Source organism: Ranitomeya imitator, chromosome 5, assembly GCF_032444005.1.
Source record: "Ranitomeya imitator isolate aRanImi1 chromosome 5, aRanImi1.pri, whole genome shotgun sequence".
Lineage (NCBI taxonomy): Eukaryota > Metazoa > Chordata > Amphibia > Anura > Dendrobatidae > Ranitomeya > Ranitomeya imitator.
The window spans coordinates 578009314-578032374 of NC_091286.1; the positions used below are offsets into that span (position 1 = coordinate 578009314).

At 43.4% G+C, this 23061-nt stretch overlaps 1 protein-coding gene across 1 annotated transcript in view; it reads left to right on the plus strand.

The window, feature by feature from the left end:
* SPHKAP (SPHK1 interactor, AKAP domain containing) overlaps window positions 1–23061 on the plus strand; it is a 500233-nt gene that overhangs the window by 444704 nt on the left and 32468 nt on the right. The window contains exons 8-9 of the mRNA XM_069727823.1: window positions 6871–7047; window positions 13147–13236. Of these exons, the coding sequence (XP_069583924.1) occupies window positions 6871–7047; window positions 13147–13236 (267 nt within the window). The remainder of the gene's footprint in view (window positions 1–6870; window positions 7048–13146; window positions 13237–23061) is intronic.

Genomic DNA, 23061 nt, shown 5'->3' on the forward strand with positions numbered 1-23061 from the left:
GGCAGTTGGCCCTCATCAGTGCGAAGCATGAGAACTGATTTGGCTAGGTGAGAGGCTCTGTACTGGGGTCTAAGGAGTAACGTTTCTCCTTATGGAGAGTGACATACCAGCTGGCTTGTCTGACGAGGGCCAACAGCCCGAAACACCGTGTCTGTGAATTGAGATACTGATTTGGCTTTTATCCTAAGTCACATTGCACGACTCGTTAAAGGGTTCATTGTGACTTGTAGGATCGCTACTTCCAACAGGTGGCGCTATAGAGTTTAAGTCCTCTTTTACTCAAAAGAGGCAATTTGCATATATAATTTCCCAGAGGAGCATTGCACGGCGAATAAGCCTCCTTACCTTGACAAGCCAGCTGGTATGTCACTCTCCATAAGGAGAAACGTTACCCCTTAGATCCCTTTATAAGCTGAGGACATTTTTGTGATTATCATCAATGTAAAAGATCTAGCTTGTATTCTGGTGTAAAACTTCATCAAATATCTCAAAATTTACATAGGTCTCAGACAGTTTTATCAAAAGGAGCGCAGCATGGGTGGGACATTGCTAAATCATGAAAATTTACACCACTTTCGTGGCATAAATCTGGCCAAAATCTACTCTCGCCCCTGGCTGGATATAGATGGATATCTGTGTGCTAACCTAGCGTCAGACAATTTGAAAGATGCTGAGGACAGGAAAAGGAAAGCAACCACAAAACCAGGCAATGTATGATTTGTATGTTAATATATAAATGCATAGTTTTCCATAAGAGCTGTAGGCACAAAACTATAGGTGATTTTTTTTTTCAATTGAGGCCAATTTCAAATTTTCTTCATTTTAATATTTGGCTGCAATTTTAACCCCTTCATGACCCAGCCTATTTTGACCTTAAAGACCTTGCCGTTTTTTGCAATTCTGACCAGTGTCCCTTCATGAGGTAATAACTCAGGAACGCTTCAATGGATCCTAGCGGTTCTGAGATTGTTTTTTCGTGACATATTGGGCTTCATGTTAGTGGTAAATTTAGGTCAATAAATTCTGTGTTTATTTGTGATAAAAACGGAAATTTGGCGAAAATTTTGAAAATTTCGCAATTTTCACATTTTGAATTTTTATTCTGTTAAACCAGAGAGTTATGTGACACAAAATAGTTAATAAATAACATTTCCCACACGTCTACTTTACATCAGCACAATTTTGGAAACAAAATTTTTTTTTGCTAGGAAGTTATAAGGGTTAAAATTTGACCAGCGATTTCTCATTTTTACAACGAAATTTACAAAACCATTTTTTTTAGGGACCACCTCACATTTGAAGTCAGTTTGAGGGGTCTATATGGCTGAAAATACCCAAAAGTGACACCATTCTAAAAACTGCACCCCTCAAGGTGCACAAAACCACATTCAAGAAGTTTATTAACCCTTCAGGTGCTTCACAGCAGCAGAAGCAACATGGAAGGAAAAAATGAACATTTAACTTTTTAGTCACAAAAATGATTTTTCAGCAACAATTTTTTTATTTTCCCAATGGTAAAAGGAGAAACTGAACCACGTACGTTGTTGTCCAATTTGTCCTGAGTACGCCGATACCTCATATGTGGGGGTAAACCACTGTTCGGGCGCACGGCAGGGCTTGGAAGGGAAGGAGCGCCATTTGACTTTTTGAATGAAAAATTGGCTGCACTCTTTAGCGGACACCATGTCACATTTGGAGAGCCCCCGTGTGCCTAAAAATTGGAGCTCCCCCACAAGTGACCCCATTTTGGAAACTAGACGCCCCAAGGAACTTATCTAGATGCATAGTGAGCCCTTTAAACCCCCAGGTGCTTCACAAATTGATCCGTAAAAATGAAAAAGTACTTTTTTTTCACAAAAAAATTCTTTTAGCCTCAATTTTTTCATTTTCACATGGACAACAGGATAAAATGGATCCTAAAATTTGTTTGGCAATTTCTCCTGAGTACACCGATACTTCACATGTGGGGGTAAACCACTGTTTGGGCACATGGTAAGGCTCGGAAGGGAAGGAGCGCCATTTGACTTTTTGAATGAAAAATTATCTCCATCGATAGCGGACACCATGTCGCGTTTGGAGAGACCCTGTGTGCTTAAACATTGGAGCTCCCCCACAAGTGACCCCATTTTGGAAACTGGACCCCCCAAGGAACTTATCTAGATGCCTAGTGAGCACTTTAAACCCTCAGGTGCTTCACAAATTGATCCGTAAAAATGAAAAAGTACTTTTTTTTCACAAAAAATTTATTTTCGCCTCAATTTTTTCATTTTCACATGGGCAATAGGATAAAATGGATCCTAAAATTTGTTGAGCAATTTCTCCCGAGTACGCCGATACCTCATATGTGGGGGTAAACCACTGTTTGGGCACACGGCAGGGCTCGGAAGGGAAGGCGCGCCTTTTAACTTTTTGAATGGAAAATTAGCTCCAATTGTTAGCGGACACCATGTCGCATTTGGAGAGCCCCTGTGTGCCTATGCAATGGAGCTCCCCCACAAGTGACCCCATTTTGGAAACTAGACCCCCCAAGGAACTTATCTAGATGCATACTGAGCACTTTAAACCCCCAGGTGCTTCACAGAAGTTTATAATGCAGAGCCATGAAAATAAAAAATAATTTTTCTTTTCTCAAAAATGATTTTTTAGCCTGGAATTTCCTATTTTGCCAATGGTAATAGGAGAAATTGGACCACAAATGTTGTTGTCCAGTTTGTCCTGAGTATGCAGATACCCCATATGTGGGGGTAAACCACTGTTTGGGCGCACGGCAGGGCTCAGAAGGGAAGGCACGCCATTTGGCTTTTTAAATGGAAAATTAGCTCCAATCATTAGCGGACACCATGTCGCGTTTGGAGAGCCCCTGTGTGCCTAAACATTGGAGATCCCCCACAAATTACCCCATTTTGGAAACTAGACCCCCAAAGGAACTAATCTAGATGTGTAGTGAGCACTTTGAACCCTCAAGTGCTTCACAGAAGTTTATAACGCAGAGCCATGAAAATAAAAAAAAAAAATTATTTTCTCAAAAATGAATTTTAGCCCGCAATTTTTTATTTTCCCAAGGGTAACAGGAGAAATTTGACCCCAAAAGTTGTTGTCCAGTTTCTCCTGAGTACGCTGATACCCCATATGTGGGGGTAAACCACTGTTTAGGCACATGCTGGGGCTCGGAAGTGAAGTAGTGACGTTTTGAAATGCAGACTTTGATGGAATGCTCTGCGGGCGTCACGTTGCGTTTGCAGAGCCCCTGATGTGGCTAAACAGTAGAAACCCCCCACAAGTGACCCCATTTTGGAAACTAGACCCCGAAAGGAACTTATCTAGATGTGAGGTGAGCACTTTGAACCCCCAAGTGCTTCACAGAAGTTCATAACACAGAGCAGTGAAAATAATAAATACGTTTTCTTTCCTCAAAAATAATTTTTTAGCCCAGAATTTTTTATTTTCCCAAGGGTTACAGGAGAAATTGGACCACAAAAGTTGTTGTCCAGTTTCTCCTGAGTACGCTGATACCCCATGTGTGGGGGTAAACCACTGTTTGGGCACACGTGGGGGCTCAGAAGGGAAGTAGTGACTTTTGAAATGCAGACTTTGATGGAATGGTCTGCGGGCGTCACATTGCGTTTGCAGAGCCCCTGGTGTGCCTAAACAGTAGAAACCCCCCACAAGTGACCCCATTTTGGAAACTAGACCCCCAAAGGAACTTATCTAGATGTGTGGTGAGCACTTTCAACCCCCAAGTGCTTTACAGAAGTTTATAACGCAGAGCCGTGAAAATAATAAATACGTTTTCTTTCCTCAAAAATAATTTTTTAGCCCAGAATTTTTTATTTTCCTAAGGGTTACAGGAGAAATTGGACCACAAAAGTTGTTGTCCAGTTTCTCCTGAGTACGCTGATGCCCCATGTGTGGGGGTAAACCACTGTTTGGGCACACGTGGGGGCTCAGAAGGGAAGTAGTGACTTTTGAAATGCAGACTTTGATGGAATGGTCTGCGGGCGTCATGTTGCGTTTGCAGAGCCCCTGGTGTGCCTAAACAGTAGAAACCCCCCACAAGTGACCCCATTTTGGAAACTAGACCCCCCAAGGAACTTATCTAGATATGTGGTGAGCACTTTGAACCCCCAAGTGCTTCACAGACGTTTACAACGCAGAGCCGTGAAAATAAAAAATCATTTTTCTTTCCTCAAAAATGATGTTTTAGCAAGCAATTTTTTATTTTCTCAAGGGTAACAGGAGAAGTTGGACCCCAGTAATTGTTGCGCAGTTTGTCCTGAGTATGCTGGTACCCCATATGTGGGGGTAAACCACTGTTTGGGCACACGTCGGGGTTCGGAAGTGAGGGAGCACCATTTGAATTTTTGAATACAAGATTGGCTGGAATCAATGGTGGCGCCATGTTGCGTTTGGAGACCCCCTGAAGTGCCTAAACAGTGGAAACCCCTCAATTCTACCTCCAACACACCCCTAACCCTTATCCCAACTGTAGCCGTAACCCTAATCACAACCCTAACCCCAACACACCCCTAACCACAACCCTAACCCCAACACACCCCTAACCCTAACCACAACCCTAATTCCAACCCAACTCTAAGGCTATGTGCCAACGTTGCGGATTCGTATGAGATTTTTCAGCATCATTTTTGAAAAATCCGCGGGTAAAAGGCACTGCGTTTTACCTGTGGATTTACCGTGGATTTCCAGTGTTTTTTGTGCGGATTTCACCTGTGGATTCCTATTGAGGAACAGGTGTAAAACGCTGCGGAATCCGCACAAAGAATTGGCATGCTGCGGAAAATACAACGCAGCGTTCCCGCGCGGTATTTTCTGCACCATGGGCACAGCGGATTTGGTTTTCCATATGTTTACATGGTACTGTAAACCTGATGGAACACTGCTGCGAATCCGCAGCGGCCAATCCGCACCGTGTGCACATGGCCTAATTCTAAAGGTATGTGCACACGCTGCGGAAAACGCTGCGGATCCGCAGCAGTTTCCCATGAGTGTACAGTTCAATGTGAACCTATGGGAACCAAAAATCGCTGTACACATGCTGCGGAAAAACTGCACGGAAACGCAGCGGTTTACATTCCGCAGCATGTCACTTCTTTCTGCGGATTCCGCAGCGGTTTTAGAACTGCTCCAATAGAAAATCGCAGTTGTAAAACCGCAGTGAAATGCGCAGAAAAACCGCGGTAAATCCACGATAAATCGGCAGCGGTTTAGCACTGTGGATTTTTCAAATCCGCTGCGGAAAAATCCGCATAGGACCAGAATACGTGTGCACATACCGAAACCCTAACCCTAGCCCTAACCCTACCCTAACCCTAACCCTAACCCTAGCCCTAACCCTACCCCTACCCCTAACCCTAGCCCTAACCCTACCCCTACCCCTAACCCTACCCCTAACCCTACCCCTAACCCTACCCCTAACCCTACCCCTAACCCTAACCCTAGTTCTTACCCCAACCTTAGTGAAAAAAAAAAAAATTCTTTATTTTTTTTATTGTCCCTATCTATGGGGGTGACAAAGGGGGGGGTCATTTACTATTTTTTTTATTTTGATCACTGAGATAGGATATATCTCAGTGATCAAAATTCACTCTGGAACGAATCTGCCGGCCGGCAGATTCGGCGGGCGCACTGCACATGCGCCCGCCATTTTGGAAGATGGCGGCGCCCAGGAAAGAAGACGGACGGACCTCGGGCGGCCAGGTAAGTATAAGGGGGGGAGATCAGGGCACGGGGGGGGGCGTCGGAGCACGGGGGGGTGGATCGGATCATGGGGGGGGGTGGATCGGAACATGGGAGGGAGGATTGGAGCACGGGGAAGGATTGGAGCACGGGGTGAGGGATCGCTGTGCGGGGGGGGTGGATCGGAGCACGGGGGGGGGGGTCGCTGTGTGCGGGGGGGGGATCGGAGTGCGGGGGGGTTTGATTGCAGCACAGGGGGTGTGATTGGTGCACGGGGAAGCGGACAGGAGGACGGGGGAGCGGAGCACAGGACGGAGGGGAGCGGACCACAGATCGGGGGGGTGGGGGGGCGATCGGAGGGGTGGGGTGGGTGCACATAAGTGTTTCCAGCCATGGCCGATGATATTGCAGCATCGGCCATGGCTGGATTGTAATATTTCACCAGTTTTTTAGGTGAAATATTACAAATCGCTCTGATTGGCAGTTTCACTTTCAACAGCCAATCAGAGCGATCGTAGCCACGAGGGGGTGAAGCCACCCCCCCTGGGCTAAACTACCACTCCCCCTGTCCCTGCAGATCGGGTGAAATGGGAGTTAACCCTTTCACCCGGCCTGCAGGGACGCGATCTTTCCATGACGCATATGCTGCGTCATGGGTCGGAATGGCACCGACTTTCATGACGCAGCGTATGCGTCAAAGGTCGGGAAGGGGTTAACATTGGCAGCAATCGCGACTGATTTTTTTTGTGACATAATTGCCGCAGACCTTTTTCACCCTAAGGCCGGGGTCACACTTGCGAGTGTGATGCGAGAAACTGGCACAAGTCTCTCGCATCAATACCAGACTTTGCCGCCGGCACTTGGGACTGGACTCCGGTCTCGAGTGCCGGCGTCAGTGCCGGGTATTTATGCGAGTTTCTCGCATCACACTCGCAAGTGTGACCCCGACCTTATTCCCTTGTCGTGTGCTGCGATGTAGCAACGATGCCTAGTGAACTTTGGTTAAGCAACAGGTGTCTCTGCCAAAGTCGCTGTGTATCTCTAGCCCTAAATATATCGTTACATTTAAAAAATACTGCAAAGATAAGTCTTCCCTATCCCAGAACATTTAAGTCAATATCTTTGCATTTTGCTGCACAGTACTGACTTATACAATGCTTTTTTTTCTAAATCTAGGCCATGCCATGCAAAGCAGAGTATTGAGAGGTCTACAGATATGACGGCAAGGCCTGAACTCCCAACTCCTCTGAGCAGCAGTGAAGACAGCACAGGTAGCTGGTCACAACTTGTGAATGACGAGGAAAACCTAGAGGACACAAGCAGTTTTCTTCAGCTAAGTGAGCGATCCACAAGGTAAGAATAGCTGCATTCAAAATCCCATGTTTTATGTTATAAAACTTTTATGTATGGACAGTGCAAATAACATTTCTAAAATTAAATATACTACTTGGAAATATATTCTACTTTAGAGACAAGTCTTCTCTTGTTCCCCTATTTAGGAAAAAGCAGGGGTTCAGGCACTAATGGCAGACATTACAGTATGCAATGTGCTGGATACAATTTTCATCCATTTTTTTGGTCTTTGTCAGATTGGCATCTTCTAATGGAACCAGCGATTTATAAATGTGTTCTATCACTCTAAGGACTCATTCCAACTTGTGATGAAATCGAACGAATGCTATCCAATTAAAAATTTGATTGCATTGGGACCAATGTTATTCTACAATTGTGTGTTCATCTGTGTTTTTTTTCCAGCTCGGATCGGATCACTGGAAAAAAACTTGCAGCATGCTGCGATTGTAATTGGAAATTGGATCGCATCCTGCAATAGAAGTCAATGGGTGCGAGAGAAGAATCGCACAGCACTCGGACTATGCAAGTGCTGTCCGATTTTTACACATCGATCTTCTTTGAAAAGCCAGCAATTCATCTACTGCGTACAGTAAAATCACAGCCTTACAGGTTACAATAGAATAGATATATACACATACACATAGGATCAATAGTACACATACATCCTCCACTATACGTGCTGTCCCTATGGGGCAATTCTTGAGGATGAAGAGTATTTGTTCATTGGATGGAACCTTTGAGAATCAGGCCGGGACCTCACCAGGAGATTCCAGGACCGTGGATACAGTAAGAGATGTATAAAAAAAGGCTACCTGCGGGCAAGAAGAGAACCACAAGATAAATTACTCTGTAGAACATCCAAACATGTGAGGGATCCACCACTGAGATTTATTTCAACCTTTAATAACAGTGGGAAGTCATGCCTCAGTTGCTGCAGAAAAATTGGGGAGTACTTCGAACAGAACCCTCCATTAGAAGTATTATACCTGACCGTCCTCTTATGACAGCTAGGAGAGGACGTAATTTGAAAGATTTATTGGTAAGGAGCCACTATGTGGCGAACCCCCCAAAACCCTTTGGGGTGGGTAAACGAAAATTGGGTTGCTATCCTTGTGGGTCTTGTAGGGCCTGCCAAAATATTATAAGATCTACATCATTCACTTCAGCCGATGGAGGTAGGGATTACCGGATTACGTGCTACATCACGTGTGGCACCACCCATGTGGTATACTACGCCGTTTGCTCTTGCAACCTAATTTATGTGGGGCTTACGTCATGGGAGCTAAGGATCAGGATGAGGGAACATGTAAGGGACATTGTGGCCGCAAGGAATTGTGATGACTATTCTGAGCTTAAAACATTACCAAGGCACTTCAAACAGTGTCATGATTGTAATCCATCAGATTTTAAGATACGTGGGATTGATAGGGTGCATTGTGGTATTAGAGGAGGAGATCTAAAACGCACATTGCCACAGTTGGAGTGTCGTTTAATAGTTACCCTGGGCACAATGTCCCCTCATGGGTTAAATGAAAAATTGTCTTTTGTTCCTTTTCTCTGAAAATATAGTTTTCTGGCTTTTCTGGATTCCTATTTTCTCTGTCTCCTTGTTTGTAATATTGTATGTCTTTTTAATTCTATTCATCTAGTGATCTGGTGTTGGAGCACAGAGGACTAAATTAGTTATGGAGGATATTTTCCTCACTATTCCATCTAAAATCATGACACACATACTTCAGTCTGGCTACCCCTCTCTTTTTGGAAGCAAGTACAATTATTGAAAATGGACCATGTGAAGACTGTTTGAATATACAAACTATGTGGTGTCTCCTGTTTCCAAGATCCCTAGATTATACTTAAGAGGGGCACTATTGTTTTTATGTGTATTTGTTATATCTGTCTATGTGATTTGAATTATGGTTGTTTACATGCTATATACAGTACGGACCAAAAGTTTGGACCCACCTTCTTATTTAAAGATTTTTCTGTATTTTCATGACTATGAAAACTGTACATTCACACTGAAGGCATCAAAACTATGAATTAACACATGTGGAATTATATACTTAGCAAAAAAGTGTGAAACAGCTGATATAATGTCTTATATTCTAGGTTCTTTAAAGTAGCCACCTTTTTGCTTTAATGACTGCTTTGCACACTCTTGGCATTCTCTTGATGAGCTTCGAGAGGTTGTCACTGGGAATGGTCTTCCAACAATCTTGAAGGAGTTCCCAGAGATGCTTAGCACTTGTCGGCCCTTTTGCCTTCACTCTGCGGTCCAGCTCACCCCAAACCATCTCGATTCGGTTCAGGTGGGGTGACTGGGGAGGCCAGGTCATCTGGCATAGCACCCCATCACTCTCCTTCTTGGTCAAATAGCCCTTACACAGCCTGGAGGTGTTTTTGGGGTCATTGTCCTGTTGAAAAATAAATGATGGTCCAACTAAACGCAAACCAGATGGAATAGCATGCCGCTGCAAGATCCTGTGGTAGCCATGCTGGTTCAGTATGCCTTCAATTTTGAATTATTCCCCAACAGTGCCACCAGCAAAGCACCCCCACACCATCACACCTTCTCCTCCATGCTTTACGGTGGGAACCAGGCATGAAGAGTTCATCCGTTCAGCTTTTCTGCATCGCACAAAGACACGGACGTTGGAACCAAAGATCTCAAATTTGGACTCATCAGACCAAAGCACTAATTTCCACTGGTCTAATGTCCATTCCTTGTGTTCTTTAGCCCAAACAAGTCTCTTCTGCTTGTTGCCTGTTCTTAGCAGTGGTTTCCTAGCAGCTATTTTACCATGAAGGCCTGCTGCACAAAGTCTCCTCTTAACAGGTGTTGTAGAGGTGTGTCTGCTGCAAGAACTCTGTTTGGCATTGACCTGGTCTCTAATCTGAGCTGCTGTTAACCTGTGATTTCTGAGGCTGGTGACTCGGATAAACTTATCCTCAGAAGCAGAGGTGACTCTTGGTCTTCCTTTCCTGGGGCGGTCCTCATGTGAGCCAGTTTCTTTGTAGCACTTGATGGTTTTTGCCAATGCACTTGGGGACACTTTCAAAGTTTTCCCAATTTCTCGGACTGACTGACCTTCATTTCTTAAAGTAATGATGGACACTCATTTTTCTTTACTTAGCTGCTTTTTTCTTGCCATAATACAAATTCTAACAGTCTGTTCAGTAGGACTATCAGCTGTGTATCCACCAGACTTCTGCACAACACAACTGATGGTCCCAACACCATTTCTAAGGCAAGAAATCTCACTTATTAAACCTGACAGGGCACACCTGTGAAGTGAAAACCATTCCCGGTGACTACCTTTTGAAGCTCACCAAGAGAATGCCAAGAGTGTGCAAAGCAGTCATCAAAGCAAAATGTGGCCCTACTTTGAAGAACCTAGAATATAAGACATAATTTCAGTTGTTTCACACTTTTTTGTTAAATAAATCATTCCACATGTGTTAATTCATAGTTGTGATGCCTTCAGTGTGAATGTACAATGTTCATAGTCATGAAAATACAGAAAAATCTTTAAATGAGAAGGTGTGTCCAAACTTTTGGTCTGTACTGTAAATTGCTTGGCATATGGTATTAATACATACATCAGAGTGTTCTGTTAATAAGCTTGTTCCTCTCTGTAGGAACTAATAGGTCCGCCGTGATGTGCGCATGCGCCGCGATTTTGCTGTCAGCTTGCATTCCAGAAGGCATCCAGGAGGCACAATGCGGGCCATTGACATCACAGGAAGTTATTACTTTGACCCGCATTGGAGCCGGATGTGACACATAGCGGTTGCGGTCTCACTCCACATGCTCCAGATTTGAGCGGCGGGCTCAATTGACACACCTCCTCTTTATAAAAAGATAACAGACCCTGATGCCCACACAGCCCCCCGAAGAAGCCTGAATATGCGAAACGCGCGTCGGGGCTATCGTTACAGGTGGCACTGATCCTCTGACTTTTCTTCCCTCCACCCACATGGGTTAGAACTATATCTTGTATTTGCTGATTGGCACTCTTCAGTATGGTAGGGCAGCAATATTTGAATGCGTACATATCTGATGCCAAACCACTGTAGAGGTAGATACTTATATTAATGAGATTGACTCCAAATGGAGCATAACTATAATAAATTGATGACATTATGTGTCCTTACTGGTCGCATGGAGGGAACCAGGGGGAGACACCTGTAATTAGAATTCCCCCCCCCCTATTTCTCATCCGTTTATGTATAATAATGTGATTTTTATCTTAATATTTGTAAGTAGGCTATTTAATAACATTTATACTTTTGATATACATTGGCCTTACTACAATTTATTTGAGAGCAAGTTTGCTCCACTGTTCTTTGTAGGATTAACATAGTATAGATAGATATATAGATGTCAGTGACACACACATATGTATATGTAGATCAAAGAAAAGCCGGCAATTCAGCAGCCACGTACTGTAAAATCACAGCAGGAGCAGACAGGATAGAATAGATGGATTACATACAGTAATTACACATAGAATAGATAGATATAAACATGTCAGTGACATATACAATTAGTACAGTGTGTGTGCAACTTACTGTACATATTAAATTAATAAAAGATTATTTTTCTGAAAAAAATGGCGTGGGCTCCAGCATAATTTTCTTAACCAGCTGACGGCTGGGGGCTGATGTTTATAGCCTGGGAAGGGGTAATACCCACAAAGCTTCCCAAACTTTTAATATCAACTGTATACTAAGCCTTTACTGTCTATTAACATGGTGGCCCCCCAAAAAAATGAAGTAGGGTCCCCCCATAATTAATAACCAGCAAAGACTATGCAGACAGCTGCAGGCTGATATTAATAGCCTAGGAAGGAGCCATGGATACTGCCCCCAGGCTAAAAACATCAGCTCTCAGTGGCCCCAGAAAAGGCACTTCTCTAAGATGTGCCAATTCTAGCACTTAGCCTCACTCTTCCACTTGCCCTGTAGCGGTGGCAAGTGGGGTGATGGTTGTGGAGGTTAATGTCACCTTTGTACTGTCAGGTGACATCAAGTCAAGAGGTTAGTAATGGAGAGGCGTCAATAAGACACCCCATTACTAACCCCATAGTCACATTGTAAGAAAATACAGACACCCAGAAAATAGTCTTTTAATTGAAAGAAGGACGCAGACTCCTTTTAATTATCTTAATTAAACCATTCTTACGACCTTACCCATTCCCCCGATGTCCTCGTCATCTGCAAAAGAGTTAAAAAAACAAACAAACAACAATAAACCATACCTTTCCGCAGAGAAGATGATAATCCATTTGTCCCACGATGGGTCTAGCTCTGCTACATCTAGATTGGTTGCATGATGAGACCATACAGCCTACTGTAAGCGGCAGATGAATTGCTACACATATATATATACAGTATATATATATTTTGAAGAATATTTCCATTGAAAAAGATGTGTAAATGACAGAGAATTGCTGTGTGTAAAAGCTCATGTTAAAATCGCATTGCAGTCGGATGTAAATCGGATGTTAGGTGTGAAAAATTAGATTGTACTCTCATGAAAAACACATGACACATGCATTACACTCGTTTGACTTTGCAGGAACAAAATCGAACCTATTTTATCACTAGTGTGACTTCAGCCTAAGGTTAAATTCGGGCTAATTATGCTAATCACACTCTGGACAGAGTTTGATCAGAGTGTGATCATAGTGTGATCTGATTTTCTCGGATGTGGAGATGTAAAAAAAAGTTTACATCTTCTCCATTTTGTCAGTCCTTGAACGTCGTACAACATTCTGATGTCTTCCAATTGCAGTTGCATGGCCGAGTGCAATCCGATTTACGGATGCAAAATGTGCATGTTGGTTTTTTTTTTCATCTGACATACTTGGTCCAAGGGAAAATTCAGACATGTACATGACCCCAAAGAATAACATTAGTCCAAGTGTGATCCGATGTTTTGTCAGATCGCACTTGGAACGAACATACGGTCGAGACCTCATCCTTAGCCAGAAATATTGCATGGCAGATAGACAAAAAAGAATAAATAGAATCAAATAAGGTAATAAACCAAAAGCAGAATTTTGCCAGAAATCTTTGTGTCATTTCTTACAGTAATGGAAATGGCAGCACAAGGAGAAGTATAGGCGCTGTAGATCTCGACGCATTCCTGGAGATGGTTCCCCTTGGCACTACTCCTGATATGTAAGTAGAAATTAAACTAGTGGATTTTAGTAAACTTTATTAGTATGCATTCCTTTTGATAATTTATATATACATGGGAAAAGTAATTGTTGTTTAATGGTAGAATTTAGGGTTAGAATCATACAAACATAAAATCTTAGAATCATCATAGAATGTTTAGCGTTGAACGGGACCTCCAGGGTCATTAAGTCCAACCTCCTGCTTAAAGGGAACCTGTCACCTGATTTTGGCGGGACCGGTTTTTGGTCATATGGGCGGAGTTTTCGGGTGTTTGATTCACCATTTCCTTACCCTCTGGCTGCATGCTGGCCGCAATATTGGATTGAAGTTCATTCTTTGTCCTCCGTAGTACACGTCAAAAAAGTATACTACCAGATAGTTGGAATTAGTATCAAATGCAAAAATAAACAAAAACTAATACCTTAACAATAATTTTATTTAATCAAAAATACACAAAACAGGACTTATAAAAGCATACACAACACCCAACAGCTTTCAAAAAGAGTGGGTCAATAAAAACCTGGCCCGATCAGTGGAAGAAGGCTGGTGGGGACATATATGTATATGTTATTACTCTACCTGTCCCTAATTGATCCCTGCCTGTCTGTGGCGGAGGTTGGCACCCTCTTGGACGCAATATGGCGCTCCCGCTCCTCGACAGCTCACCCTGCCAACCCTATGGGTCCCTCACCATACATGGGAATCCTAAACTCCTAATGGTATAATTTTAAACCTTGAATTGCCCAAAATGCAGGTCCCAAGAAACAAAAACAAACCAAATCAGTTGCCAAGTAACAATTCACCAAAGTGTTACACAAACCTTGTATGGTCTGACCGTACCCTATATATAGCCGTCCTGCTCTAATGGCTGTTACACCCTCAAGAGTCCCTATCCAGGCAACCCTACCTGCCAGCGGAGGTTGGCACCCTCTTGAACGCAAAATGGCGCCCCCGCTCATCGGCGGCTCATGGGCGGAGTTTTCTTGCCTTGCGCAGGCGTGTACTACAGAGGACATAGAATGAACTTCAATCAAATATTGCGGCCAGCATGCAGCCAGCGGGTAAGGAAAGGGTGAATCAAACACCGGAAAACTCCGCCCATATGACCGAAAACAGGTCCCGCCAAGTTCAGGTCACAGGTTCCCTTTAATGCAGCGCAGGATTTACTAACCCATCTCAGACAAATGTCTGCACAGCCTCTGTTTGAAGGCTTCCATTGAAGGAGAACTCACCACCTCTCGTGGCAGCCTGTTCCACTCATTGATCACCCTTACTGTCAAAAAGTTTTTTCTAATATCTAATCTGTATCTTCTCCCTTTCAGTTTCATCCATTGCTTCTTGTGTTTCCATGTACCAAAAAGAATAAGGATGATCCCTCTTTACTGTGACATTTCTTCAGATCTTTGTGGAAAGCTATTAAGTTTCCTCTAAGTCTTCCTTTTTGCAAGATAAACATTCTTAGATCCTTTAAATGTTCCTCGTAGGACATACTTTGCAGTCCGTTCATCATCCTGATAGTTCTTCTCTGAACTTGCTCCACTTTTTCTGTCTTTTTTTAAAATGTGGTACCCAGAACTGGACACTGTATTCCAGATGAGGTCTGACCAATGAGCCATAGAGAGGATAATTTCTTCTCGTGATCTAGACTGTATTCTTCTCTTAATACATTCTAGAACTGTTTGCCTTTTTTGCTGCTGCATCACACTGTTGTTCCATGTGCAGTCTGTGATCTATTAGTATACCCAAGTCTTTGGCACACATGCTGTTGCTTAGTTCTATTCCTCCCATTCTTTAGATGTCATTTTCATTTTTCATTCCCAGATGTAGAATCTTGCATTTTTCCCTGTTAAATACTATTCTATTAAGGTACCTTCACACTCAGCGACGCTGCAGCGATACCGACAACGATGTCGATCGCTGCAGCGTCGCTGTTTGGTCGCTGGAGAGCTGTCACACAGACAGCTCTCCAGCGACCAACGATCCCGAGGTACCCGGGTAACCAGGGTAAACATCGGGTTACTAAGCGCAGGGCCGCGCTTAGTAACCCGATGTTTACCCTGGTTACCAGCGTAAAAGTAAAAAAAACAAACACTACATACTTACCTACCGCTGTCTGTCCCCGGCGCTCAGCTTCTCTGCACTCCTCTGCACTGACTGTGAGCACAGCGGCCGGAAAGCAGAGCGGTGACGTCACCGCTCTGCTTTCCGGCTGACCGATGCTCACAGCCAGTACAGGAGGAGTGCAGAGAAGCAGAGCGCCGGGGACAGACAGCGGTAGGTAAGTATGTAGTGTTTGTTTTTTTTACTTTTACGCTGGTAACCCATCGGGTTACTAAGCGCGGCCCTGCGCTTAGTAACCCGATGTTTACCCTGGTTACCAGTGAAGACATCGCTGGATCGGTGTCACACACGCCGATCCAGCGATGTCTGCAGGGAGTCCAGCGACGAAATAAAGTTCTGGACTTTCCTCAGCGACCAACGATCTCCCAGCAGGTGCCTGATCGTTGGTCGCTGTCACACATAACGATTTCCTTAACGATATCGTTGCTACGTCACAAAAAGCAACGATATCGTTAACGATATCGTTATGTGTGAAGGTACCTTTAGTTGCTGCTCATTGTTCAAGCTTATCTAGATCCTTCTGAATCCTTTCTCTGTCTTCTCTAGTGTTAGTTATCCCTCATAGCTTTGCATCAACTGCATAGTTGATTAATTTACCTTTAGTTCCCTGGTCTAGATCATTTACAAAAATGTTGAAAAACACTGGGGCCGAGACAGAGCCTTGGGGTATCCTGCTTGAAAAACTCTTGCAATTGGATGTGCAACCATTTATTACCACTCTTTGAGTACGATCACTGAGCCAGTTATGAATCCACCTTTTCATAAGGTGGATTCACTCACACTAGTGAATAAATGGGACAAGTGCAATACGAGAAAAAATGGTATTACACTCGGACCAATGTTATTTAAGGAGGCATGCTTCGATTTCAATCTAAAATCTGATGGGTGTGAAAACAAATCACATGCCACACTGACCATGAGAGTGGAATCCGATTTTTTGGGACACATTACAATTCTGTAGCATAGGAAACTGCAAATGGCCCTGTAAAAGATAAATATCTGCTGATTAAAAAGACGGATTGGATACAGACAGCACACGGATGACAAGTGAGAAAAAAATCGCCCCACTCTCATGGATGAGAATTGGACCAATTTTTTTATAAACTAGTAGAAGTGACCCCTTAGGTTAGTGTTTTACATCAGTGTTTATAAGCCAAAACTAGGAGTGGGTGAAAAATGCAGAAGTGGTGACGTGTTTCTATTATACATTTCCTCTGATTGTTTGACTCTTGATTTTGGCTCACAAATCCCGATATAAAATACTGACCAAATACTGAACGGGTGAACGTGGCTGGGGTCACACTACAGCGTAATACGGACGAGTGCTAAGCGATAAAAAAAAAAAAAATCGCATAGCACTCGGACCAATGTTAATCTATGGGGCAGCTCACATTATCCATTTTTTTTCTCGTCCGTATTACACTTGCGAGTGAAATCGCAGCATGCTGCGATTGTCTGCATATCTCAGCCGAGAAACACCAATGCAAATCTATGGGTGCGAGAAAAAAAAAATGGCACAGCACACAGACCATGCGTGTGACTTGCGAGAAATTCTCAGGCATTGGGCAGGTGACAGGATATTGGCTCAGCCATTATTTGCTCATTTTGCAAATGTGTGCGAAAATCTCACCATACGGATGAGATACTGATGACACACGGATACTTTTTTGAGAAAAAAAAACGCATCCTGGCATTGCACAAGGATGATATACAGATCACCATACGGAGAACATTTGTGCGATTCTCGGCAGACAAAATCGGACAGATTTTTTATACTTTGTGTGTGACCCCAGCCTTAAAGTGATTGTTGCTGTAGCCAAAGGATCAGGCCACGTCACTGGTTAGAAAACAACCATAAGCTTCATTTTAGTAATCATCTCCCTGGTTAGATTCACATGTGGCACATGCCACAAACATTCAATAGAACTTAACTAACTTTTATTTCATTAAATTAAGACAATTATTGAGGTTCTCAGACTTCTCACTGGTGAAACGGTGATGACAGGGGCTGAACAATGCTATTTTTCAGTTCAATAAATGTATCAGTTGTGCAGAAAATCACATGATATTAAAGGGCTGCTCCTAGTAACATATACAACCACATAACAGGTGCAGGCCTATGTATATACATATAAAGTAATACTATTTGTAATAGTACCCACAAAGACACATCTGATGCAAATATATCAGCTACACATCTAATGAAAAATATATCGGAGCAGGCAGAGGCGTAGCTAGGGTTTTGGCTCAGGGGGGCGAAACTTCTGAGTGGGCCCCTGACCAGGTAATCTTGATTACAACTCGGTGACACGCCCTAAAGCCTGTCCCACACGTCCAGATAATTCCGGTACCGGAAATATCCATGTCCGTGTGCTCACGCGGCACATCAGTGTGGAACACGTGCGGCATCAGTGTGCCGCCCGTGTGCCGACTGGGCACCACACGCACCGTGCAGGAGACAGCCGTTACAGTTAAGCGCTGTCCCCTGCATCTGGTGCTGAAGCCGCCATTCATTTCTTCTCTCCAGCAGCGTTCGCTGGAGAGAAGATATGAAAAATCTTTTTTTTGTTTTTTTGGTGTTTAAAAAAAGATCCCTGTCCTCTACCCCCTCCCACTCCCTGTGCGCCCCCTTCCCCCCCCCTCCCCCCCCCGCTGTTAATAAAATACTTACCCGGCTCCCTCGCTGTTTCCTCTCCTCGCCGCAGCTTCTCCTGTATGAGCGGTCACGTGGTGCTGCCCCTATGGGAGGTGGAGCCGCATATTCATCACTGTAATGGGCGGCACCACGTGACCGCTCATACAGGAGAAGCTGTGGTGAGGAGAGGATATGATGGGGAAGGGGAGATATAATTCACTGCACTGGCCACTATCCAATATGGGGTTGGTCCAGGGGCGTAACTACAAAGAGTGAAGGGGTTGCAGTTGCACCCGAGCCCTGGAGCCTAAGGGGGCCCCATAAGATCAGAACTATTAAAGATCCTTAACAGTTGGGGACCTGTTGGGAGATTTTGTACTGGGGCCCCTCGCTACAAGTTACTCCATTGGATTGGTCCTGGTTGGGCATGAGCGGACCTGTGGATGTACGGGTTTGACCGAACCTTTAGGCCAGGGTCCCACTAGCAAATTACATTCGATGAGAGAGCATCGGATGCGATATACTAATGACACACGGCTCCAGCGCTGCTGCAAGCGGGAGCTGTGTGTCAGTGCTCTGTGCTCCGATCCTCTCACATCCGAGAATTGGAGCACAGCTGCGGAGGAGAAGGAGAAATTTATTTCTTCATCTCCTCTTCAGCCAGCGGTGGCAGAAATCACACTGCACTTGAGTGACATCCGAGTGCAGTGCGATGTTTCACACTCACCCAAAGACTTACATGGGTGCGTGCAATCCGAATTCAGCATGCAGCATACTGCAATTTTTTTTTCTGTCCAATCCCAATCCGATCAAAGCAGGAAAAAGAAACACAAATGAGAACTGAACAATATGATTAAATTGGTACCAGAACTTTGGTATTGTAAAATTGTCATAGTAAAGGCTAGGGGTCGAGCTCTCTCTCTCTCTCGGGTCTGCTCATCTCTAGTCCTGGTAAATTTCTATTCTAGTATGACTCTGGAACTAATGGGACGAAGATGTGAGTCAGACTTTACATCTAGTGGCTGAAGATTAGTTTCCTACTATATTCCCTATCACAATTCAAGTACTAAGGACCGAGGAGAATAATTGGTAAATTTCATCTCATCCATGGATGAGAATATATACCGTACTAATCCCTTTATAACACACGTCTTAAACATATTGCTCAGCCGCGGCTCCTGAGATCAGCACTTGTGGGACCAGACTATAGCTGAGCATGTATTGGAAAATTAGAGCTTTTCCAGTGCTCTGTTATTTAAGCTCTATTTATGTAGCCACAAAGAACCTCTATAAGTGGCACTTAAAAGCTGGTATTTTCACTAACCACGCTAGTCATTCTCAGTTCAAGGAAAGTAAGTATATGAGATTATAAAAGAAATTACAGTGGTGAGACCTGGTCATATGAAATCTCTACAAATGACATCTAACGACTATGTTCAGGGCTATGTTCTTTAATAATTACAACTTAACTTAGTCACCTAATTTAAAGAGGTCGTGCAGAATAAATGGTCTGCTTTAAAAATAAAATAAAATTGTGCCTGTCTAGTCCATGGTCTATGTCTGGTATTTCAGCTCATCTCAGTTCTCCTGAGTAAGGTTATGTTCACAGAAAAATCTTTATCAGATTTTTTTTCTAGCGAATCTGCTCCAAAATTCTCAAATGCTTGGAAAACTCTTCTTTGGGCAAATGCACAAAAGTTTGATGAGGAGGTTTTGGAGCAAAAACTGAGAGGAAACATTCCCAAATTCTCCTCAAAGACTCAAAACTCCTCAATAAGGGCTCATCTCCACTTGTGTGAGAAAAAAACGGTCCGATCTACGGACCGAAAAAACTGATGTAACGTCTGCGAGTGCCATGCGAGTGTCATGCGACTGTCATGCGATTTTTTTATCGCAACATCCGTATGACATCCGTATTGCTGTCCGATTTTTACGCACGGGTCTCCTTTGAAAAGCCGGTAATTCAGCGCAGAGTACAGTAAAATCACACTGACAGGTTAGATTAGAGTAGATATATACACATAGAATAGGTATATATACATATATATATGTCAGGGAGACACCTATATATATATTTATATTTAATGCAGCGCTAGATAGCTTTAAAGCTGGTAATTCAATTACTGGCTTTTGCTTTCTCCTTCCTAAACCCGACATGATATGAGACCTGGTTTACATACAGTAAACCATCTCATATCACCATTTTTTTTTGCATATTCCACACTACTAATGTTAGTACTGTGTATATGCAAAATTTGGGCGTTCTAGCTATTATATTTAAGGGTTAAATGGCGGAAAAAATTGGCGTGGGCTCCCGCGCAATTTTCTCCGCCAGAGTAGTAAAGCCAGTGACTGGGGGCAAATATTAATAGCCTGGAGAGGGTCCATGGTTATTGGCCCCCCCCCTGGCTAAAAATACCTGCCCCCAGCCACCCCAGAAAAGGCACATCTGGAAGATGCGCCTATTCTGGCACTTGGCCACTCTCTTCCCATTCCCGTGTAGCAGTGGGATATGGGGTAATGAAGGGTTAATGCCACCTTGCTATTGTAAGGTGACATTAAGCCTAATTAATAATGGAGAGGCGTCAATTATGACACCTATCCATTATTAATCCAATTGAATGAAAGGGTTAAAAAAAACACACACACATTATTAAAAATTATTTTAATGAAATAAAAACAAAGGTTGTTGTAATATTTTATTTAACGCCCAATCCAATCACTGAAGACCCTCGTTCTGTAAAAGAAAAAACATAATAAACCAACAATATACTTACCTTCCAAGGATCTGTAAAGTCCAACGATGTAAATCCTTCTGAAGGGGTTAAAATATTTTGCAGCCAGGAGCTTTGCTAATGCAATGCTACTCCTCCCTGCAAAACCCCGGAGAATGAAGCTAAATATAGATCAATGAGCTATATTTAGCTTCATTTGCGGTGAGGCGCCCTCTGCTGGCTGTTCATAGATCGTGGGAACTTTCCTAGAAAGCCTGGGAGCTTTCAAGGAAAGTTCCCACGATCTAGGAACAGCCAGCAGAGGGCGCCTCACCGCAAATGAAGCTAAATATAGCTCATTGATCTATATTTAGCTTCATTCTCCGGGGTTTTGCAGCGAGGAGTAGCATTGCATTAGCAAAGCTCCTGGCTGCAAAATATTTTAACCCCTTCAGAAGGATTTACATCGTTGGACTTTACAGATCCTCGGAAGGTAAGTATATTGTTGGTTTATTATGTTTTTTCTTTTACAGAACGAGGGTCTTCAGTGATTGGATTGGGCGTTAAATAAAATATTACAACAACCTTTGTTTTTATTTCATTAAAATAATTTTTAATAATGTGTGTGTGTTTTTTTTAACCCTTTCATTCAATTGGATTAATAATGGATAGGTGTCATAATTGACGCCTCTCCATTATTAATTAGGCTTAATGTCACCTTACAATAGCAAGGTGGCATTAACCCTTCATTACCCCATATCCCACTGCTACACGGGAATGGGAAGAGAGTGGCCAAGTGCCAGAATAGGCGCATCTTCCAGATGTGCCTTTTCTGGGGTGGCTGGGGGCAGGTATTTTTAGCCAGGGGGGGGCCAATAACCATGGACCCTCTCCAGGCTATTAATATTTGCCCCCAGTCACTGGCTTTACTACTCTGGCGGAGAAAATTGCGCGGGAGCCCACGCCAATTTTTTCCGCCATTTAACCCTTAAATATAATAGCTAGAACGCCCAAATTTTGCATATACACAGTACTAACATCAGTAGTGTGGAATATGCAAAAAAAATGGTGATATGAGATGGTTTACTGTATGTAAACCAGGTCTCATATCATGTCGGGTTTAGGAAGGAGATAGCAAAAGCCGGTAATTGAATTACCAGCTTTAAAGCTATCTAGCGCTGCATTAAATATAAATATATATATATAGGTGTCTCCCTGACATATATATATGTACAGTGGGGCAAAAAAGTATTTAGTCAGTCAGCAATAGTGCAAGTTCCACCACTTAAAAAGATGAGAGGCGTCTGTAATTTACATCATAGGTAGACCTCAACTATGGGAGACAAACTGAGAAAAAAAAATCCAGAAAATCACATTGTCTGTTTTTTTAACAATTTATTTGCATATTATGGTGGAAAATAAGTATTTGGTCAGAAACAAAATTTCATCTCAATACTTTGTAATATATCCTTTGTTGGCAATGACAGAGGTCAAACGTTTTCTGTAAGTCTTCACAAGGTTGCCACACACTGTTGTTGGTATGTTGGCCCATTCCTCCATGCAGATCTCCTCTAGAGCAGTGATGTTTTTGGCTTTTCGCTTGGCAACACGGACTTTCAACTCCCTCCAAAGGTTTTCTATAGGGTTGAGATCTGGAGACTGGCTAGGCCACTCCAGGACCTTGAAATGCTTCTTACGAAGCCACTCCTTCGTTGCCCTGGCGGTGTGCTTTGGATCATTGTCATGTTGAAAGACCCAGCCACGTTTAATCTTCAATGCCCTTGCTGATGGAAGGAGGTTTGCACTCAAAATCTCACGATACATGGCCCCATTCATTCTTTCATGTACCCGGATCAGTCGTCCTGGCCCCTTTGCAGAGAAACAACCCCAAAGCATGATGTTTCCACCACCATGCTTTACAGTAGGTATGGTGTTTGATGGATGCAACTCAGTATTCTTTTTCCTCCAAACACGACAAGTTGTGTTTCTACCAAACAGTTCCAGTTTGGTTTCATCAGACCATAGGACATTCTCCCAAAACTCCTCTGGATCATCCAAATGCTCCCTAGCAAACTTCAGATGGGCCCGGATATGTACTGGCTTAAGCAGTGGGACACGTCTGGCACTGCAGGATCTGAGTCCATGGTGGCATAGTGTGTTACTTATGGTAGGCCTTGTTACATTGGTCCCAGCTCTCTGCAGTTCATTCACTAGGTCCCCCCGCGTGGTTCTGGGATTTTTGCTCACCGTTCTTGTGATCATTCTGACCCCACGGGGTGGGATTTTGCGTGGAGCCCCAGATCGAGAGAGATTATCAGTGGTCTTGTATGTCTTCCATTTTCTAATTATTGCTCC